Source organism: Ischnura elegans, chromosome 1 (genome assembly GCF_921293095.1).
Source record: "Ischnura elegans chromosome 1, ioIscEleg1.1, whole genome shotgun sequence".
In the NCBI taxonomy this organism is placed as follows: domain Eukaryota; kingdom Metazoa; phylum Arthropoda; class Insecta; order Odonata; family Coenagrionidae; genus Ischnura; species Ischnura elegans.
Genome location: NC_060246.1, coordinates 77278602 through 77299954, shown reverse-complemented (window position 1 = coordinate 77299954; position 21353 = coordinate 77278602). Strand labels below are relative to the sequence as shown.

At 38.6% G+C, this 21353-nt stretch overlaps 1 protein-coding gene and 1 long non-coding RNA gene across 2 annotated transcripts in view; both read left to right on the top strand.

Moving 5' to 3' along the window:
- Nucleotides 1-3648: 3648 nt before the first annotated feature.
- On the top strand, nucleotides 3649-6639 carry LOC124163725. The gene is made up of 3 exons (XR_006865834.1): nucleotides 3649-3876; nucleotides 4716-5686; nucleotides 6186-6639. It is a non-coding gene; the product is annotated as an uncharacterized LOC124163725 (long non-coding RNA).
- Nucleotides 6640-15400: 8761 nt separating this feature from the next.
- LOC124163717 (mucin-5AC-like) overlaps nucleotides 15401-21353 on the top strand; it is a 375511-nt gene continuing 369558 nt past the window's right edge. The window contains exon 1 of the mRNA XM_046540790.1: nucleotides 15401-17261. Coding sequence (XP_046396746.1) covers nucleotides 16637-17261 — 625 coding nt within the window. The 5' untranslated portion in view covers nucleotides 15401-16636. The remainder of the gene's footprint in view (nucleotides 17262-21353) is intronic.

Sequence of the window (21353 nt, the reverse complement as noted above, 5' to 3'; positions counted from 1 at the left end):
AGGAGTCTTTTGTTTTGTGTAAATTATTTGAGTATACCGGAGAAGGATTTTCACACCATTTGTGCATTGTCACCACGGATGACTCCGTAAAGTGTTCACCGCGGCTATTCCCAGTAAGTATACTTAAATTACACAAAGGAGGTCCCATTTCATCACTTAGGAAGTTGATTTCTTTTGTCACTTCGATCGCTTAGTGATCGGTTTACAAAAATGTCCGTAGGGCAGTTATTAGTGCATCGCGATCGACTTTTTCCTAATGCATTGCAGTATAGTATTTGCAGTTGTGAGGAAAACAATCGATAAGCTATGAATTTTATAGATCACATTATTAGGGATGTTGAATTTGATTAACAGCCCCAATTACAGCTTTTTCCTCCGTGTAACCAGATCGCTTTTCCTCTCCTAATCTCTATCCTCTTAGTTTTCATAGAGCGATTAGTTTTATCTCATTTTTAAGTTTAGTTTTTGCTGAAGACACTGGAATTTAGGTCCGTAGTTTCTCATGCCTTTTCATCCATCACTAATATTAATGATTTCTGAGGAGTGTCATTAATAGTGTGGTGACATGCCAATTTTTTTGGTGTGTTCATAAGATGACGCTTTTTCATTATCTTTTGAATGACAGTAATGTCTTTCAAAATGATAATGCAGGAACAATGATCCAAAAATTAACATCCAACGCCGTTACAGGGGAGCGTCAGCGACGCGAGTGTCGACTTTAGTTATCTCATTAAAATGCGCAGTGGATAACAACACATCTGGAGGTCAACTTGAGGAGCCTGTTTTTATATGTGGGTTAGAATGGGGCCTCTTCAATGCAGTCACATTTCGCAAAGCCGCAAAGCAGCTGAGACTCGGCGGCGTACTCGGCAGGAGTTTGTGACGTCATTAACTCATCGGAAAAATATTTAAGACTGTCGTTTTTTCATCGCGAATAGATCGAGAAGTAGGCGACGGTTCGAAATAGTTTTCAAACCCTATCGCAATCGCCAGTAAAATAAAATAGGCGGACGAACCGATTATTTATTTTCTCCCCTTTTTATTTGGCATCGAGTTCAAATCAAATCCAAGTCCAATCAAATTATGTGCTCTAATCTGCGTTTTTGCCTCGAATGGCTTGAAAAAGTATCAAATTTAAAATATGTACCACGCATTGTTTACGTTATATTAACCGTTTCACTGGAGTAAAAAAATGCAAGTCCAATGCTGAAAGAGTGAAGTACCTACGAAGTACCGACGCATTTGCGAAAACACTCCATCTTTTCCTGAAAGACGCTGGTCTTTTGTATTGCCCATAATTAACAGGCAGCCAAAACTAATAAATTCTGAAATATTTTCTGCGTAGGCTCATATTTATATTTACTGTATAGGTACTTATAAGTACATTAATCCGATCATTGGATAGTACATTAAGCCGTGGTCCCCTTGTCACCTTTCGGCTAGAGCAGGTTCAAGGACACCGCACAGATGAGGACCAATTTCATCCCATTTGTTGAGAGAAGGCTGATTTCTGTTGTCACTTCGGTCGCATTTTAATCGATTTTCAAAAATTTCTGCGGCGCGGTGATGTATGTAATGCGATCCACTTTTTGCTAATATTTTGCATTATAATGTTTGCAATTGCAAGGAATAGCATTAAAAAGTAATGAATTTGATAAATCACATCATCATGAACGTAAATTTCGGTTAATACCCCCAATATTACCTAATTTCTCCGTGAAACTCGGATCAATTTGTCCGTCAGCGACTTTTAAAACCCATTCAAATGAGCGGTGAGCGACGTAAAAATAATCAGGCCCATTTGAGGATACTCTTTTGTAATATTCGTGAGCAGACTAATGCGGACTCCAAATTTGCCTCCATGCTTTCTTTCCTTCCATTCTCGCTCGAATGACCTCAGCTGTCGGTCGCTTCCTCCAACTACCTTACCTTTAACATCAAGTAATACGAGCGTGATGTGCCCGCTCCCAGCGGGCTTCCCCCGCTCTTTTCAATGCAGGTCCACTGAGGGATAGGCGCGTTTCTACTTTTAAAATGTAGGAAAAAAAGCAGGGTCTTATGTACAAATTTAATTAGAATGTTCGTGTACAAATTGAGGTCAGAGGACCTCTTTAAACACAACATTGGAAGTAATTACACTATCCTCTGTTAAACGCACATGATGACTCATACTTACGTATCAACAGGAGACTTGAATGTGGAATCAGCCGCATTTTGATAAAAGTTATTTAAAGACTGCGAGATATTGTTGCAAATGAACAAATGTATCAGTTTGTGCGCCGTTAACGTCAGGAATATTTACCGGTTTTTGTTTTTGTTTTTTTTTTTGTTATTTAAAAACTAATTTAAGGAAACCATAGTTATATTTAGGAAGTAAGATATGCCGTCGCATGTTCTCTGATAAATTCTGTGCATTTTGGTACCTCATTTGTAGAGTTTGGTTGCGTATAATTGAGAAAAAGGTATCTATACGGTAGAAATTTTATAGAAGATTTCCGCGATTTTTCCCAGCCATGTTGTGGCAAAATGTTCCCAGCCATGGTGGTTTTGCTTCGGGGGACGTATTCTGCCATCTACCAATATTACTGCTCAATCCATGTGTTTTTCTCCCATTCCCCTCGCTGCGGCCTTGTATCGCCAGTTGTGTTGATAGGGGCTGTGGTGTCGGTCGTGAGGGCGCGGCGATAATGAAGGACGGTGAGCCGAGGAAGGAAGAGAGACGGAGGGTGGGTTGGGAGATTATGTTAGGGAAGGGGGACAGGGCGGCGAGCCATTTCCCGTGTGAAAAGGGGTTTAGGAAATTTTATGGCGATTCTCGGCTCAAGAAAAGTGGCTTCTAGAAATCGCTCGGTAATGGGCTGGAAAATATATATCGCAAATGACGCTATCGACAGGAAAAATAACCTTTTCTTTTAGCCGGAGATACTCTCCTTGCGAGATGGCTTTGCTGCCCGCTTTCTTATGAGAATATTATGATATTGTGAAACTTGTTTCAAATGCTATAGAAATTTTATGTATAAAATGTATTTTCTGCATTTAGTTCTGATGGTATTTATCAGGGCATGATGATATTGGTAGGCAGGGTCTGAAAGATTTTAAAATGAAGTGAAATCCTAGTCAGCTGTAACACACGCTTTTAAAATATTTCAATTAATTTTATTCAGAATATTTTAAAATTATACCATAGGGTTATTCCACCTCAATTCAACAAATGCTTGTCCCTTCGGGTCTCAGATTTTGATGAAAATATCTGTATAGTTCTATCTCCGCCCCAAGATAAATACCTCGAGACGGCTATGCGCAAAAAAAGCTTGTGCATTTGATGCGTATTTTGATTTTTTTCGTATTTTTGCAAAAAAAGTGCCTTAAATTATATAATTTCTTCCATGTTACCACTCGTAGAGCCATGACATAAGACATATTTTTAAGCTAATACTTTGCTTAAGATACTAAGGGCCGTATTTTTAAACAATACTCTTATCGCCGGAGTGGGATGAGAAAGAGTTGTATCTCCACCTACTATTCGCAGTCAAGAACGTTCCTACAGCAACACCAAACTCTTCCTCTTCGAAGTAGTGGGTGTTGAGTTGATCGCTGAAATTCTCATATCTACGTCATGCGTTGTGTGACGTTTGCTGCCCACAGTTCATTGCGGCAAGAACGCATCAACAAAAAGAAGATCGCTTTTATTATTAAACTGGAGGACAACAAGATGGACAGACTTACAAGGGAAGAGACGAAGTTGTTGATTGGCGTCATAACTAGCGTCTGGAGGTGTTGGAAAGCAAGAAGACGGATGCATTATGGAATGCGAAGAAGGCGAGAGCCTAGTTGAATGTGCAGGACGAATTTAATTCGAACGAATTTGTTCGGAAGGTAAGTATGTTTGTTTGGAAGTATGATGGTGATAAATGCATTGTCTGATAGTTGAAAAGATTTTTGTTTCAATGAACAATTAATTATGGAAAATGGTTGCTGACTGATCGCTAACTATTTATCAAAGTCATAATTTTAAAACTATCTATAAATTCGGAGACATTTTCATGAAGAGCCATTCTGCGATTGCGACTATCCATGCTCGGCAGTTCGCGAGACAACTTGCTCATTTTCAACAAAAATCTAACATAACTCGTGTAAGTCTGTTGGTAACATCGACGTAGCTCATTCTAGGTTCGTAGCTAGTTCATTGGTTTTGGGGTTTAAAAACCGGTGAACAGCTATAACTTTTTTTTTAAGTCTTTGCTGAAATCCTCATAAAGTGCACTTTGGTGGTAGATTGCAAAAAAACCTTCGTGATTATGTCGCGGCCAGAGATTTTCCACGAAACGTATTTCCCTTCATTTCCAATACAAGATTAGACGTTATTCGCGCCATGCGATACAAGTAAATCTTATTTTCCTACGCCGAAATTAAAAGCTTCACAACAATAATTCCAAGTTAATGGAATGTTAATGGAATTATTATTGTGAAGCTTTTGGTTTCGGCTTGTAGCGGCGGGGTAGGGGTAACAATTAAAACGACTCCGCAATGGTGGCGGAGTTGCTGTAATTGTTATTTAGTGGCAAAGTAAATAAATTCGTGAATATACGTAGTGTACGTGTAGCATTATCAATTTTGGCTGTAGTGATGGATATTTATTTTTGGTTTGGTTACAAGTCCAGTGATATATTTTGTCGTAAATCTCAATGTAACGGATAATTTTTTCTATCTCACAGCGTACCGCCAAGCAATTGAGGAAGAGTTGTGATAATATTAAGATGAGGAAACGGGAAGAGCTGGCGAATGAAAGGCAGGAGATGATGAAGAGTGGTGGCGGACCAATGACATCCACCAGTAAGGAAGATTTGCCACCAGAGATGGAAATAGCCTTGCCGTCCGTCTCGTACTCTCCGGCGAATTCTGGGGACTCTGATGCGTTGGCGGTCCCTAGCGTTTCCCCGGTGGGTAGGGATGGGACCTTGGATTGTTTGCTTCCTCTAACATTTCTGAGATATCAGGCAAGTTGATTAAAAAACGGGTATGTTCCTATCATTATTGAAGGGAATTCCTTAGTGTTGCACTGAGATTATTATCAAGTAAAATATTATCATGTTGCATCTGTCAGTCAAAAAATATAAAATGTGTACAGTACCATGATTGTGCTTAAAGGAATACAACTTCGTTAAAGAGAAATTGACCTGCATCATACTAGCCTTTGTGTATTGTGTGGTTATTTTTCTGTGACCTTTATAAAATGTCATTGCATATCCAATATAATCATCATGGTTGAAGTTAAGTTGAGTTACTTGATGCTATTTCCAGGAATTATGTCACATGATTTTCATTAATGAACGTTATACTTTCTTATTTTTCCTCTGAGTTAAATGACCACCATCGAGAGGAAGCATACACTCCGAGGATGCAATCTGCAGGGACTTCTTGCAGTACAAAAAGGGCATAATTAATCAGGGAAGCGGCCATTGAGAAGGAGATGGAGGCTAGGCTGGGACTCACGGCATCTTACAATGAAAAGTAGGATGCCATCCAGCGGATCCGGAAGAGGGAAGCGGAGATTGCTTGTGCCATCAAGGAGCAGGAACTTGCCAATGCAAAGGCTGCTGGAAACATCATTCAGATGGAGGAGGAATTTAAGAAGTGTATCCAAGGCATACACCTTCAAACAGAGGAGGCGAAGTTGAAGCGTGTGGTACTTGTTATGATATATTTTGCTTGGTGTTGCTTGTGCTTTCATTTTAAAATTCTCCATTATCTTGATGTTTTTAAAGTCATTTGCAAATGATTATCTGCCAAAGGTTATTCAGGGAAAATATATTCATTGCAATTACCTAATTTTAGGGATAATGAAAACAAAATAAATGTAGTTAGAAGTTTGATGCACGTTTCAGTTTGAGCCTCTGCAGAATAGGCAAATTAGTGATGGGAATTCAAACTTTAAAATACTGGTACTAGCCTTAGGCTCAGTTTATGGAGGCTTTCAATTTTGAAACCCAGTGTGATAAAATTGAATCCATGCAATGCTCTCTGAAATGAATTATTACAAATGAAGATATTAAAAGCATGTGAATGATCATTGTGTTTGCATATGGATATTAAGGTATAATGCATGCTTTGAGGGCCTAATTATGCCTGTATTATTGCATGGAGTTTGTATGCATCATATGCTTATATGCGAACTTCTTTGCAAGCTTTCAGATACTCCTCTATGAATTCCTCCTCTTCCTTGACATTGGTCAGCTCCTGCTCCTGCTTCTCTCTCCTGGGCTGCTGGATACCTCGATGTCATGAAAGATGCCATAACTCTGCTGCCTGCTTCTATGCCTTAACCTGAACCATTTCCTGTGGTGATGGTGCCCTCTCTGTAACTGGAATGAGAACTTCTGCACCTGCATGGCTTTTCCCCGCCTTCATTACTCCTGCCTTTCATAAGCCATATCCCAACTCTTCCTCATCTAATTCTGCACATCCAACTAGCAATTTTGCCTTTTTTGCATTAGATTTTGCATCGTCTTCTTGCTATTGGAAATGTGTTTTGTGATTTTAATTTAAGTGCCAGCCAACAACTTTGTCCTTCCTTAGTAAATTTCTCTTGTTTTTGTAAATGTGTTTAATTTTCATTTAATAAAGCTAAATTCAATTGAACCTGTATAATGTTATTTAGCTGCATTTCCCAATCCCTATATATATCTTTCTTTCAATATTTTCAGGTAAAATGGTGACATAGGTAAAGGCAAGATGTGATGTAGTATGTAATTGTTGACAATTTTATGCATTCTTTTCATACAGTGAGTGGTCAACATCAAACGTGCAGTATGAGGTTCAAAATGAAGCAATTTTTTGGATAATTTTAACATGTTGGTGAAGGTAACACGAACTAATGGTTGGAAAAACTTTCGTTTAGCAAATTAAGTGAGTAATATTTATGTTAACGTGTAAGTTATTACTGCCTCCAGGCCAATCATTGCTGCTTTATCAATTTTATAGTTGCTTTCATGTAAAATTGTAAAAGACGTTTATTCATACCACCCATGAGTGAAAATAATTTAGTACTAATCAAGTAGTATGCTTGAACAATTCCACTAATTAGTCATTTCACTGCTTACTCAAGGCATTACTGCCTTTAAAGGATCAAAGTTTTTAAAAATTCCATTTTATATTTTAAGTAGTATCAGTCACATATATCAATCGTCACTGAATATGAAGGTTGATTGAGTATGCCTGCGGACTTGATTCTCCTATGTACTAGTGTTCCATTGCTGACATAGAATTCCTTATTTACATTCTTGATTACTTGCTCCATGTTGTAAGATATTCATAGCCAATTCAGAATATGGATAACAGGGGTAGGCCTTCCATTACCTTACTCTGTAATTCCTTCCTTCTATCAGCCCTTCCATCAGACAGTCATGTTTCATTATCTGGCTGATTACCACTCCATTTTTTAATTAAAAGTGATTCTGCTAAGGTTAGTTCAAATATTTATAATTTTAAAATAGAACTGTTTAATTTTATTTATTTCTTGAAATTACATTGCTAAAATCCAATTTTTTGGCATAATTATTATTATCACCCATGCATTATTAATGATTATTTATGCACACCATTGTATGTATGTCCCTACAAATATGAAATGGGTACTTTGAAAGGGCCTAACATAATGAGATAGGGTATTAAATTAGGAGAATGAAGTACCCGTGACAAGAGATAACTCTACCTATCTTCATGTTGTTAACTGTATTTATACATTGTAAGGGACATGCAAAGGAAGTGGGAGTCTTGGGCAGGAAAGGAAAATGAAGGAACTACCTATATGGATTTTCATTGGAATAATATAATTTTATTCAAGACTAAACAAGACCCATTACAATGGAACAGTACAGTATGGAGGTGTGTTTCGGAAGAGCTTTATGTATCAGTTAGAAAAATACACTAAAGGGATAAGCAGAATCCCATTTATTAAGAAGTAGAATTACTCAGCAACCACGGTTTGCCTCAGCTTGATATTTTCAAACCATAATATGCCTTGAGATGAAGCTGCCAATTTCAACATAAGATACGTTGTGATAAACTTGGTAAATAAACATTTACATACCTTTACGTTTAATGAAAACCATATGATCTATTCCGGTTTCCGTAAAATTAGCCTAACTCTCCCCCCGAACTCACAGTCGGAACATAGGTGCAGTCGATACCACCCAATACGTATACTCTAGGAAATCGACCTTTGTCATAAAAAGATGTCTTACATCTAGCAGTATTTTCCTCTGAAATTGGCAACTTATGTTTACATTTGTAACGAGGTATCAATGCCACCAGGTCATTACTGATGCTCTGTAACGGTTACCAAATATTTTGAACTCAATACCTTATAACGCTTCCCCTCCAAATGGAAAATTTCCATTCATACAATTTCCAAACTAAGGAGAAATCATACCTTAATTATTCTCAACACCGTCCCCTGAGCAACTCCGGGTAGATCGCCACAAACGAGATTTAATACTGTGTTACATAATCAAAGCGATAATATAAATCTTGCGTAAAAATACCACATACCTGGAATGACCCGGAGGCATAAAACCTAAAGGCAATTAGCAGTTTTAACATATACGGAATCGTCAGAACACGATTGCTTAGATGTTCACTCCATTCAGAGGGTAAAATAACGTCTGTTACGGTTCATATTGTGAAGCGATACCTCTGGAGAAATTCCTTTCTGAATAGTAGTACTCAATGATATTCTACCTATCCCTTAAGTGTATTCGTCCAACATAAATATACGACTCTTTCAACACATACCTTGAAAATTCAGCATCCATTTCATAACAACGGTTGTTTACTTACAGACTTAACGCTTTTTTCGTTCTTTTTATACGTTTCCTCATAACAGGCATATATTACGAAACAAATAAATATCATCACGTTAAAAAAGCGTAATTTTTATGGAATTTTGATCGCATACTGCAAAATGTGTCCGGAAAAAAATGACAAAATCCGGAGGTTAACAACGCATTCCGCCATATTAGGCCTTGAAACAGTTCCTACAATTTAGAAGGGTGGTCTGATCCATGCTCAAAATAGTAGGGAGAAATTCGGTAAGCTTGTAGATGGAGTTGATTCTACTAAGAAGGAGGTACGTTTAAAAAACGCTTGGAGGTTGATTTCCCCCTAGTAACGCGTCACACAGGAAGAGTCGTTCCTCTAGGAACGTCTTAAAATACGGCCCTAAGTGTATTGCAAATTCACTAAAGTTCCTATTGTTGTCATATTTTAGCATTTAAAAAAATATTAATCATCTTTTCTCAAATACTCTTCCTCAGAATTGGCCCAAAATTTTATTTCAAAATCTATAACCATCCACCCTACCACAAATAAAGTTTAGTAACAACTCATGCATGGATTTTTAGAATATATTTCAATATTTGAATTTTTCTCCCTACGCGGCGTTTCGGCTATTCCATTAGAGATGCATATCGTAGGTTTATCATAGATGTCTGTGCATGTTAAAACTGCTCCAGACCATAGTAATAATAGTAGTAACCGCAACATCAGTTATGAACTATAAACCCCGCCAATTTATCTAATCTATATTATTTAACATATGCTTTTGACGAGCCTTAAAAGAGAGCTATACTGAAGATTAGAATCAGACAACCAGCTATTATGACTTAATTTTCAAGTTAACTCATTCGGTCATGGTTAAGTAAGATATTTTCATTGTTTTGCGTAGATAAACACAAACAATAAAAGATACAGTGTCCGGCGCGATGCGGTGGAAATCTTTGATATTCAGCTTATTAAAACAACTTGTCTGTTTCCACACTATTTTATTTTCACCGACCATGGTTTCGGCAACTTGTGCCTTGTCCTTGTCCGTGTTCTTGACAATGGCACAAGTTGCCGAAACTATGGTCGGTGGAAATAAAATAGTGTGGAAACAGACAAGTTGTTTTAATAAGCTGAATGAACACAAACGTTTAAAAAAATTATGAAGATCACCATAAGTGATCCCTGAGTAAAAAGTAATACATTAATTTCTATGTCGGTCCACGTTGTTTTGGTTAGAGGCTAACGTTTATTCAACAATGTAATATGAATCTTATAAGATGAAAACGTATTCATTTAAACCATTTTATCATTCAATGAATTTTCATTCTAAGAGTCTTTATTTGATGAACGCTACAGGAAAGTTTTCCAGTGCATATTTTTTCTGTTTCCTATTTCGAACAAAAATTAATCGACGAGTGAAATGTTCTCTATGACACAGTTAAACAATTTTGCCTGTTTAATTTTTATTTTTATTAATATTATAAGGAATAAATCATGATTTTTATCATTCATCACAAGCCATCATTCCACCTATCGTATGTGAGATACATGCTACGACTATATTTCTTTCTGCGTCGGGGTATCAAAATCTTTCAAATGAAGTTTAAGTTTAGGAGCTTACGAAGGCATTATGAAATAAAACCACTTTAGCTTATCAATTCTGTCTTATGCCTGTAATTTTGATAATTATGAGTTATCATTTCCTCCAGTAGTAGTCCAAATTTCCACATCAACTTACATTATCTTGCATCGCTTTTATCAGTTGGACTTCATCACATGCCTGAACAATTGATTCAAAATGAAATTAAATCCTATCTTTCGGACGATTAGTTGATTAAGTCGATTATTTAAGTTCACGCGATTGAAGTGAACTATATCCGGCGTTACAAAGAAGGTAGAAATGTTAGCTCAGTTTCCACTATGCGGTATCGGTTGCTCGCTAAAAATGATTTTTCGTGTGTTTTCTAGATAGCGATTTCTGGAGAATTTAATTAACAAGGGCGGCAGAGTTAATTGTCTCGACTATCTAAATGAGTCCATCAGATAGTTCCCTACTCCACCGAATGTTCTTCACATGTTTACTGTTACCTGCCGATATAGAGTCGTCACGTTAGGCACTAGAAAAATCAGGAATTGGAATGAACTTCAAAGAAAATGAAAGGCATTGATTGCGATTCGTTACCCACCATTAGTGTATTCATAATATATGAATATTTTGGTTTTAGAAATCCCGATTTAAACGAATAGCAATGGTCAATTTTATCCTCATTTGAAAAAGGCCAGATTGGCGCCCATGCGATGCCACTCCACGTGACGTCACAGGGATCTAGTTTCTATACGAGTGGATAGGAGTTTTACATCGTCTGAGATGACCAATGCATGCATGAGGCACAGAGCTCAGGGAAACGTCTCTTAATAATCACCTATTAAAACTGCCTAAGGTCGGAAAGTTTTCTTCGTTTGATAAGGTATTAATAATCATTATTTAAGCCAAGCGCTACCAGCTAGCAGGGTACTCTGCTACCTGCTAGCATCCTGCGTCGTATCAGCGCTCGAATCCTCGCCCCAAGGTCCATTCACTCGCGGCAGCGGGAACCAGAACGACGTCACACGGAGTTTTCCCATCATTCATACTTAGCCGTCGCGTTTTCGCGCGCTTAAAAATTTTCACTTTTCATTAAATCGCGAAAAATAGATATCGTCATTTAAAAATCTAAAAGCGTGAATTACGTACTCCAGGAGTAATAATCTTTCGATTTAGGCAATAAAAAAATAAAAGGAAACCACCCTACTGGAATGAACTCAAACTGGACGATATGATCTATAACAAACCCATTTACGAGAAAGTCAAATTCATTTTCTCATGTAGCATGACTATATTTTCAAAATATGAAATTGGCTACATAGGATGCTGGGCAACTTTGATTGTTTATGTAGAAATCAGGGTGACTTGGCGCTGTATGTTATCAAGATAGGAAGCGGAACTTCGAAAAATTACTATACTGCCACAAGACCGAGGTAACTATTAAACTTCTAAATCGAATGGATTTCTACTTTTTAAATCATGTGATGAATAAGTAAATTGAAATTCTTAACAGGTTAACGGTTAAGTCATTCCCTCACTGATTCAAACCGAAGGTTGATTTGGACAGGCGAGGATAGAGCTCATCCCATATTAAGCCACATGGCTGCGAAAACACATACTCAGGGCAAGTCGTCCAGTGCCTTTCCTTGGGCCAAGCAGTCCCTCGAGGATTTAATTTTGGGGTGTCCGAAGGCTTTACCAAGCATTTTAACTCTGGACCTCTTTATCAGAGGCCAAAAGCTGAACCCACTAGACTACCAAGTTTCCCCAATCGAAAAACTTACTTAAATAGTATTCCTAATTAAAAAAACGATATCGTTCAGTAATGCACACGACGCGACGGCCTATTCTATTGTGGCTTATTGCCATGGGAACCCCAACACTAAAAATATGGATCTATTCCTCTTATTTTTTAGGTGGTGGGCTCCGCTGACTTTATAGTCAAGTTGTTAAGCAGGTTTTGTGGCTGTCCTTAACTAATTACTTTCTCATGATAAATTTGATTATTTAAAGGGTTAAATGGTTTTAATTAGATAGATTACCATTGTAATTATTTAAAATGGACGAATGCTCTCAGGAAAAATTTCGTACTCAAAATTGAGATAACTGGTTTTTTTTCGGCGTCGAGTCAAACATTTCTTATCAGTAGCTCAAGGCCATCAGCCTTGTGCTCCAGTAACGAGTACCCCAAACAATTCCGGTCATGGCCACTTTCTGGTCATACAATATAATGTGGCTAATTTGTCATCCTCGTTATAGGAACTCCAGGAAATATGCCGAGTCCGCGATAAGAATAAGGCTTTTCGCGGGCTAAGTAAATTTCCTTGAGTTTGTAAAACGAGTACAAATTTTCCGAATTGTATCGTTTGACCAGAAAGTGGCCACGATGGCAAGTAGGGTGCATACGCTTTATTTGAGACACATCAACGGACTGAATGTGTAAATGGTGGATGGTTAGAAAAAATGAAACATAGGTCTAAGAGAAACGATGCGCAACCGTAAGTTGTCAACATTTTCCGGTTTAGCGGCAAGAATATTTATAGATAAGATAGATATTATAATAACTTTGAGTCAGCGCTGGATTTATTAATTATGGTTATACAGCATTTTCATAGTGATTCTTTTCTACACGATAAGTGCAAAATAATCACTCGTAAAGAGGAAATCTTTGCATGTGCATGTACCAATTTATCATTATTGTCGACATTTAAAATCAGATTATCATAGCGAATTTGGATCTGCTTAAAATAGTAAGTAATAAATGGAGGGGTAACTTTAGGGTAGCAAAATTATTTTACATACTAGGTCCTACTGTTTGATAACAGGCCCTTAGTTCTTCTTGTGCCAGAAATTTCAGTCGCCGCAACAGATGAACCGCAATTCTTCTGTTCATGGATGAATTTGCCAAATTCAGGGAATAATAGGTAAGTTTCTGGGAGAAATCGCAAAGTTTAAATGCGGAAAAATAATTATTAGCCGGTAATGTGCGCCTTTTGAGTGCCGCCGCGTGTTTAGTTTCTTATTTTGAATTAGTGTTCAAGGAAGGGAATAGGAATTAAATCCTATCGGATGTATCCTTAATCATGTCATGGAACCTATTTCACGCATCTTTTCCTCATGGTATATTAAGTCAATAATTGTGGATATTTTTGGTTCAAGAATAAATAATGATAAGGTCAATAGTAAAAAAAAATCTTTTCGAAAAAATTATTCGTGTTACTGAGCACTTGTAAATTTTACTACACTCAAAATTTTTACTCTCGAACCGGAGTTGATTTGTGTAATAGTCTGCTTAAACAGGGTCCATGCCTCAAGGAACTGGAACTTTTATGATTTTAAGAACTTTATTTGCAATCAGGAGATATCGACAATTTAACTACAATGATCCGGAAATGTTATGATTTAAAAACTTTTTTGCAAACTCGTGAGGCCGATAAAGTTAAGTAATAATTGTCAAATTCTAAATCCTGTTTTTTCTCATAGCTACGAATATTCTCGTTGCTGTTGAGGCTATATGAAAGCAGCTATGATTTTTATAATTATAATTTTTTAAAGAATGCTTACCGGAAAAAACTATGGATGCAATTATTTAGCTAACCTTCTTTTTCTGAAAGTTGTGGAACTTTTAGATTAGCCTTCTTTTTTTCCTAATTTTCACTTTCATTTAGGAAAAAAGTAAAAAGGAAATAAAAAGATTGAAAATATTTACACAACCATAAGTACAATGTCTCCACCATATTTTCACAACATAATATCTTGCCATAAGTTTCCTTTGCTCCATTGTGAATGACATCTGTTCAACGAAGTGGAACAACCGTCCAGCTACAACTAGCTTTTGGTACATGTCTTTTGTTTCACCTTGCATATTATTCCTTCATCCTCGGTTTTAAATTAAAAGATAAAATTCACGAAAATGTACAAAATTTGGCCCTGTCATCTGCCCGAATAAACATCCCATTACATCTTATGAGTCCTCCCATTTTACCGCATCTTTGCCGTTTTAGAGACTCACGAACTCAATTGAAATTTCACATTTAAAATTGAATTCAAAGAGTAACATTGATATGAAGTTCAGTTTTATTTTAATGAACGTCTACCGTTTTACAATCTGTTAGTAATTGGAGAGCATACTAATTCGGGAGAGGAAATGCAAAGAATGGATGCACTAATACCGGTACAGATAGTGTTATAGTGGCGTACTAATCTAATTGGTCTGCGTTAAAGACGGTTGAAATAAAAAAATTAATTGAATTACGTGTTATTGCCACTAAACTCTTGGGTTTATTAGAACCCCTTCCCCTGATTGTAACATTAAATTATGATCAATTTAGACATTTAATCGATAATTTCCGAGTGGATTGATAAAAGCGAAAGATAAATATACAATTGGACTGGTTATTTTTGTTCCAGCTTTTTTACTTTTATGTGATATAATGATATCTAATTGAACGTTTGTCTAATTCCTTACGACGCGCTACATCGCATGCTTCTGAAGTGGCCTGCGATTGGTCCACATATCTGTGGTGTTGAATTTAAATATCAGACTTCAAGTGCATGACAATGTATAACTTTCATTTCTCCAAATGGACCAGCCATGGCAAGCTCTTTTCGATTTCAGCACACTGCGAGTTGCTCCATGCACCACAACGAGCATAAAAAGAAAGACAGCTGTGGAGGTAATGGATGAATGGCAATGCTGAATAGTTTCGTGGATTTTAATTCGCAGCAGCCTCTAATGCTGAGGCAAGTCTTACGTAAAAGAGCCAAATTTTCAATTCCGTTGCTAAGGTTATGCACAGGCATTGCTAATCTTTGGTCGTGTGCCCTTATCTCCTCCGAGGCCTTCTTGGATTCATAAGTATTTTCTATTAATCCAGATTGGAAAGGAAGAAAGCAAAGGAGGAAACGGCTGGCGAGTTCAGGCTTCGGGACGGACTAGTGTTTTATCGCCTCCGGGGGTTTTTATCTCGCGGTTGCTCGTCAGACGCCAGTCTGCAGTTCGGCACCAGTCGGCGACGTGCTCGCTGGCCAGGAAGTGCGCACTCACTTGTCATCCCGCGCGAACAGTGGGACTACGGGTGTGCGACGTGGCTTACCTTCCGCTGGGACCTTCGTCAAAACAATCGGCGGGACGCCTCGCGTCGCTCCTGCCGCGGAAAACGAGAGGTGTGGGCGTCGAGAATCAAATGGAGGGAGTGTCTCCGGACGAGCAGGTGGAAAAATGGATCACGAGTGTCTTCCTCCTCCGCGGCGAAGGTGTTTGAAATGCACGCCGAGTGGAGGAGAGGAATATAATCGTTCGCAGCTGCGGCGGCTTCGGCGTGGCTCGAGTGAAGTGCTTCAGGAGGGCCGGAATTAGGGCGTAAACAGTTCCATAGTGGTTTTATGAGCGCAGTTTTGAATTGTGGATACGAATGTATGAAATTTGACCAAGATGCTGATTGATTTTTTTTGTGTGGATTGATTGTGATTCAGGAAAAGAATGGAAACAGTGGGAACTGACCGGGTTGAGATGGCGTTAAAGTGAGCATGTGCGAGCTATTTTAAAGTGAGAAATCTAATGAATAAATATTTTGAAGACACAAGCTGTTGACTACGTGATCAAGGTAATGAATGAGCTACGCAGGATCTTGCTTGTAAAGTAAATTAGCCTGAAGGGTAGAAAATAAGCCAAAAAGTGAATATATGTGTTGAACCGGAGAGTAAAAAACCCCTTCAAGAAAAAAAGTGTTTCATCCGTAGTTGAGGTAAATGACTATTGCCGAGAGGCCTTTATATCAAAGAAAGTAAGTATCTGTCGTCAGGAAGGAACCAAAAAGAGTTCCAAAATAAAAGAGAGGAAAAATTGTGTGTTGCTCAGTGCTTGGTGACCGAGGAAAGAAGTAGTTTTCGACGAGAGAGAAGTTCGGCACCAACACAAGATCGTGAGATTGATGCCTATGACGTTTAGAAAACATAGGGAATGTTGTGATAGTTCTATTTAATGGACCCATTGCTTGAATTCTCTCTCACTTTGCGTTCCACCATAAGATTACTTTGCTTCTATGAAGGCACAATCGACATATTTGAGCCTAAGAAGCACCTTATTGTAAACAGCAACACATCAGACGGCATCGGTGCAAGAATGCTGCGTATATTGGCTGCTAACAGTTTCAATGTCGTGTGATGGTTAGAACTTATGTGAGGGTTGAATTCTACCGTAAAGACATTCTCAGCAGCTAGACCACCATGTCTACCCTCAAGACCCGGCAATCGCGACCCCGCTTCCCGCCTCCCCGAAGGCGGACTGCCTCACTCAACGAAGTGCTGAGCTTCTCTTTCTCCATCCCGGAGGAGGAACCAGTGGAGGAAACACCGTCATGCCCTCCCACACCAGAGTGGCCTCTGGCCGTGGAGGGGTCCTCATCCTTCGGCTGCTTTCCCTTCCCCGGATCAGCTCCGGACCGAAGGTACTCCGTGGCACTGCCGGCACAGCAGCCCGGGAATTTCCTCACGGCTCCCGTGCAGGTCCCGACCGGCAGGGACCGCTCTCCCCGCCGGAAATCTTACCCCGTGCCCGACCAGAAAGAGCCATCGAAGGAGGGCTGGGAACGCGAGGGTATCGAGGAGGCCGTGAAGGCTTGGAGACGGAGGCGAAGGGTGACGGGCCTCGTGGACCAGCTGCTCATCGAGATCTACGGACTGTGGGGAGGACGGGAGGGCCGAGAGAGGCACCCTTCCAGAGACGACTCATCAACTGACTACATGACCGAGTGGTCAACGACGACCGGGAGTTCCAGTCTGCACAGCGGCGTCGCGTTCCAGAAGGGGGTGGCATTGGATTCGCTTCGCAAGAGTAGGCTGAAGGGGAAAGGTAGGTGTCACGTACAGTGGTTCCTAACCCGTGAAATTCTGAGAAGAACTCAGCCCGTTAATTACTCAAGCACGGACCACTTTCGTCCAAATCATTATCTCTGGAAACCCTTCCTTACCGGAGTACTGCATGAAATAAGCGAATTTGTTCGCAGTCACGCGCAAGGTTGCAAATTTATGCACACCAAGGATGAAGTTTGCCATGAAAAAATATTTGCCTCACCTGGGATCCGATCCTAGATTTCCCGATTTCTGGTCAGGCATATTAGCTTGTTACCCCCCCAATTTATCATATGAGAGCGAACTTCGGGATGGGTTTTACCGAACATGAACCGGTCCTTATCGATAAATGACTGCAAATTTTCCCGGTGAGAAAGGTGAATGAAACTGTCAAAGGCTTCCAACCACGTTAGAGTTGGCTTAGTGCAGTCATGGATGCAACTTCAACCAAGTTAGAAGCCATTGAGAGCTTCATCCACCTTATTCACTTGGTAAATCTGGAGTCATTAACCACGCATCTTTCCAGAGAGGAAGCTCACTGGAGCATCAGCCGCCTGGAACGTCTACGGAAGGTTAAGGCCAAACTAGTAAGCGTTTTGGCTTTTGTGCTGAGGTGTCGGGAAGGGTGCATGGCGCCGAAATTCAAATTTGTCAAGGCACACATTCCCTGAAGACGGCAGAAGAAAAAGCTGTCAAAACATCGACATGGAGCCAACGCCAAGCTGCGGATGGGATAAGGCATTACTTAGCAGTCCCTTTAAGTGACGAACGTTTTATTATAAATGGATAGAGTGAAGGTTAAATGATATACATCTGAATGAACCAATTATCCATTGCTCAGTGTAGATGTAACTTTAATGAATTTGGGTACCAATGAGGCATATAATATCAATTAACTTCGCGGGAATAGAATGAAATATGTGCACAGTTTTCGTCTCCTCTACTATGATTATATATATTTCTCCACATCCGAGCTTAAGTGGCTTTTTTAGACAGCATTATTTCGACCTCTTTGAAGTGTCTTTAAGTCGTTATCACGTTGATAAATTCAGTGAGCGCTCTTTTTGTCGCATTATTCTCTTTAAGTGCGTATGTAATAAGATTTGATTCATCTAGACGAGGTGACGTTATGGTAGACGATTGTTAACACAGTAACTATGTGAGATAGAGCACTATCAGATTCATAGCTTTCGCCACCTGAGGAAAATTCAAGCTGCATTGCTGAAAAGTCTCTGAAACGGCACTGAGATTTTATTAATGCCATAATCTTTTATACAGACTAAGTACGAAGTTCCAGCATTTTATCTTCGTATTGTTTGATCTCCAGGCGCTTAGTCGCACATAAAGGGATTAGAATGGGCATGGCGTAAGGATTAGGGGATATTTTTTAAATTGCGTTGGGATTTTCTCATCATTGCCGTTGTTAAGTCTAACTGAAAAAATTACTGCATGGTTGACGAACACCGACGAAATCTGCCCCGCATTATGAACAAATGTTTGCATTTATAATCATAGGGTATCATTTTATCTCAAATTCCTTTTTTATGACCTAACAGTGTCCTGAAGGAGGAAACGTTTTGTAAATTCGCTTAGCAATTATATTTCTTCTTCACCTTGAAAATAGGTTGTCAAGTTTATCTTTTATACTTTGAAATAATCTATTATGAACACATGGGAACTGATAATTATCAAGGGGAAAACTAATCACGGTAAACACAATAACGTAGCTGACATGAGGATGTTATAACATAGTAAAATAAACCTATCTCTTTAATGATTAAAAGTATGAAGTTTCCATCAGCAGAAAATCTGCGTGATTCTCTGAATTTTTGCTCTTTAATGTAAATAAATAATACTACTCCAATTTCAGCGAGGTGCCGTTGAAAAAAATATTTGAAAATTTATCGTTGAGCTTAGGACCGCTTTATTGGTACATTTAAAGGGCAAAGAGGACAGTCCATTGTATTTACCAAATCATATATCTTACTTCTGTATTAGGTTGTCAACACAAGATGCTGAACAAATGAACAGTTCTTATATTAAAAAATTGTAATGGATCTGGGCATAGGTGGGTGGCATCAAAATCGACGCAATAATACTATTTTGGTGAATGAACAAAGAGTTTATAACATATTTTGATGTGGAAACAAACCTCACTTATTTCTATCCGCAGCTGCTCCCACAAAGCGTCTTTTCATATTTGCTATTTTCATTTTGAATTCTATAAAGCAAAATGAAAAATACTAATAAGAAATAATGCTCTTGGCAAGAGAAAGGTGAAGAAAGTCTTCGAGTTTAAAAATAAAATTAAAGTGGAACAAAAAATATTGTTTTTTTCCTGCTTCCTCCGATTATCGAGATTTTAGGAAAGGCTTGATTCTTTGTCTTGAGCGATTAATCTTGAGCGGCACTCAAAACTATCTAATCGAGAATGAGCTTCGGATTTAAGATAATACATTATCTTGATCTTGGTGCGGTGAACTTGCCTGGTTGCTTCGCTTGGCTCGGTGCAAATAATATCCCGTGTTTGCAGTCGGTGACGGTGGAATGAAAATATTTCGCTACTTTTGTTTGTCAACTTTTGTTTGACATCTGATTACGTAAGGCGAGATAAAAGAATACTGCGTCCGCTATATGATGTGCATGGCTTTTTATGTTAAGTAGAATTCGGGAAACACAGCCCATCTTTTCCATTTAATGGGTAATTATCTGTTTTAGTGTGATCAATCCACGCTCACTCAGTGATTCGACGGGAAGGTTGGTTTGGATCGGTGAAGATAGAACTCACATCTGCGTAAGGCACATGCGTGTGATTTTCACACATCAGGGTAGAGGACCAGTTCCTTTCTCTGGACCACCTCGCTGTAATTAGTTATGAACTCTAAAAATATGAAGAGTGATCATTTGGGAAGTAGAAGGCGGGTCGCTTTGAAATATATCTAATTGGTATCGCTATGACGCAGTAAAAAAATAATTTTGTTCAATCATTTAATTCTTTAAGTTTGCGTAGCTAGAACCGCTTCATGAGTATGAGACGTAAGGATACTGCGCCCAACATGGAGTGGTTCTTCCAACCAAATTCTGGCGTTCGTAATGCTTGATTTCAATTGCGTGAGTCATGTGCAATCTATTTACGAGTAGTTTGTTAGCCGGAGAAGTAAGTAATCCACAGATTAGTTATGCACTTGCAGTATTTCACTCCATTCCTCCACACTGATTCTACGGAAAATATAGCACATGTTTAGACTCATGCGAAATCAGCTTCACCTTAAGGAAAGGCGGAGAAGGGACTATTGCTTCACGGATGCACTTAGAGTTTGATAACAATGGAAGAATAATACTATCATATTCCTCTGTTAAATGTCGCAACAAAGTGGTTCTGAGATCAACGATATTTAAAAAAATATCGTCAAAAGTGCATCCAAATGCCAAGCAAGACAGTAAGATGCACTAAATGCTCGAGACTATGATTGATATTCCTCTGCAATTTCGGCATTCACCGCGATCTCTACCACGGTATTCAAGCAACCCCTTTTAGTGATTAATTTTAAATCAGCAATTTGATAACTGCTTACCCCCCCGGTAAAGATGAGCCATGCTTAGAGTTTTTCAACTGAAAATAATCGAAAATAATATCTTTTAAAATCAGCGCTAGGCTATGCTACTCTCTTTCGCTTTGTTTGAGTTTTTTCTCGTCGTATAAGATGGGTCGAAAAGGTAGAAATGCACGTATATGTTATAGGTATTCGTCATTACCTTAAGGTATCCTTGATTTACCGAAGGAAACTACATTTTCCCCTTATTTATCGAATTGAATTAAGATTCCTATAGTCTTTTTTAGGCTTATACATCGCTGGCTCATCTGTTATAAACTAACAGCTTATCCTTTGTGAGAAATATCTAGTGGATAATAAGCAACAGTTTTTCTTGCATCATATTCATGCTGGCATTATGAACGCTTTACATGCCTAAATTTGGTCTATTTTCAACCTTAAATCACTGACTCGGATTTCTAAACTTGAATGTATGATTGCTGATTAAAAAGAACATGCCGCCAGTAAAATAAATATGCATTTATCTCGGAAATTCCATA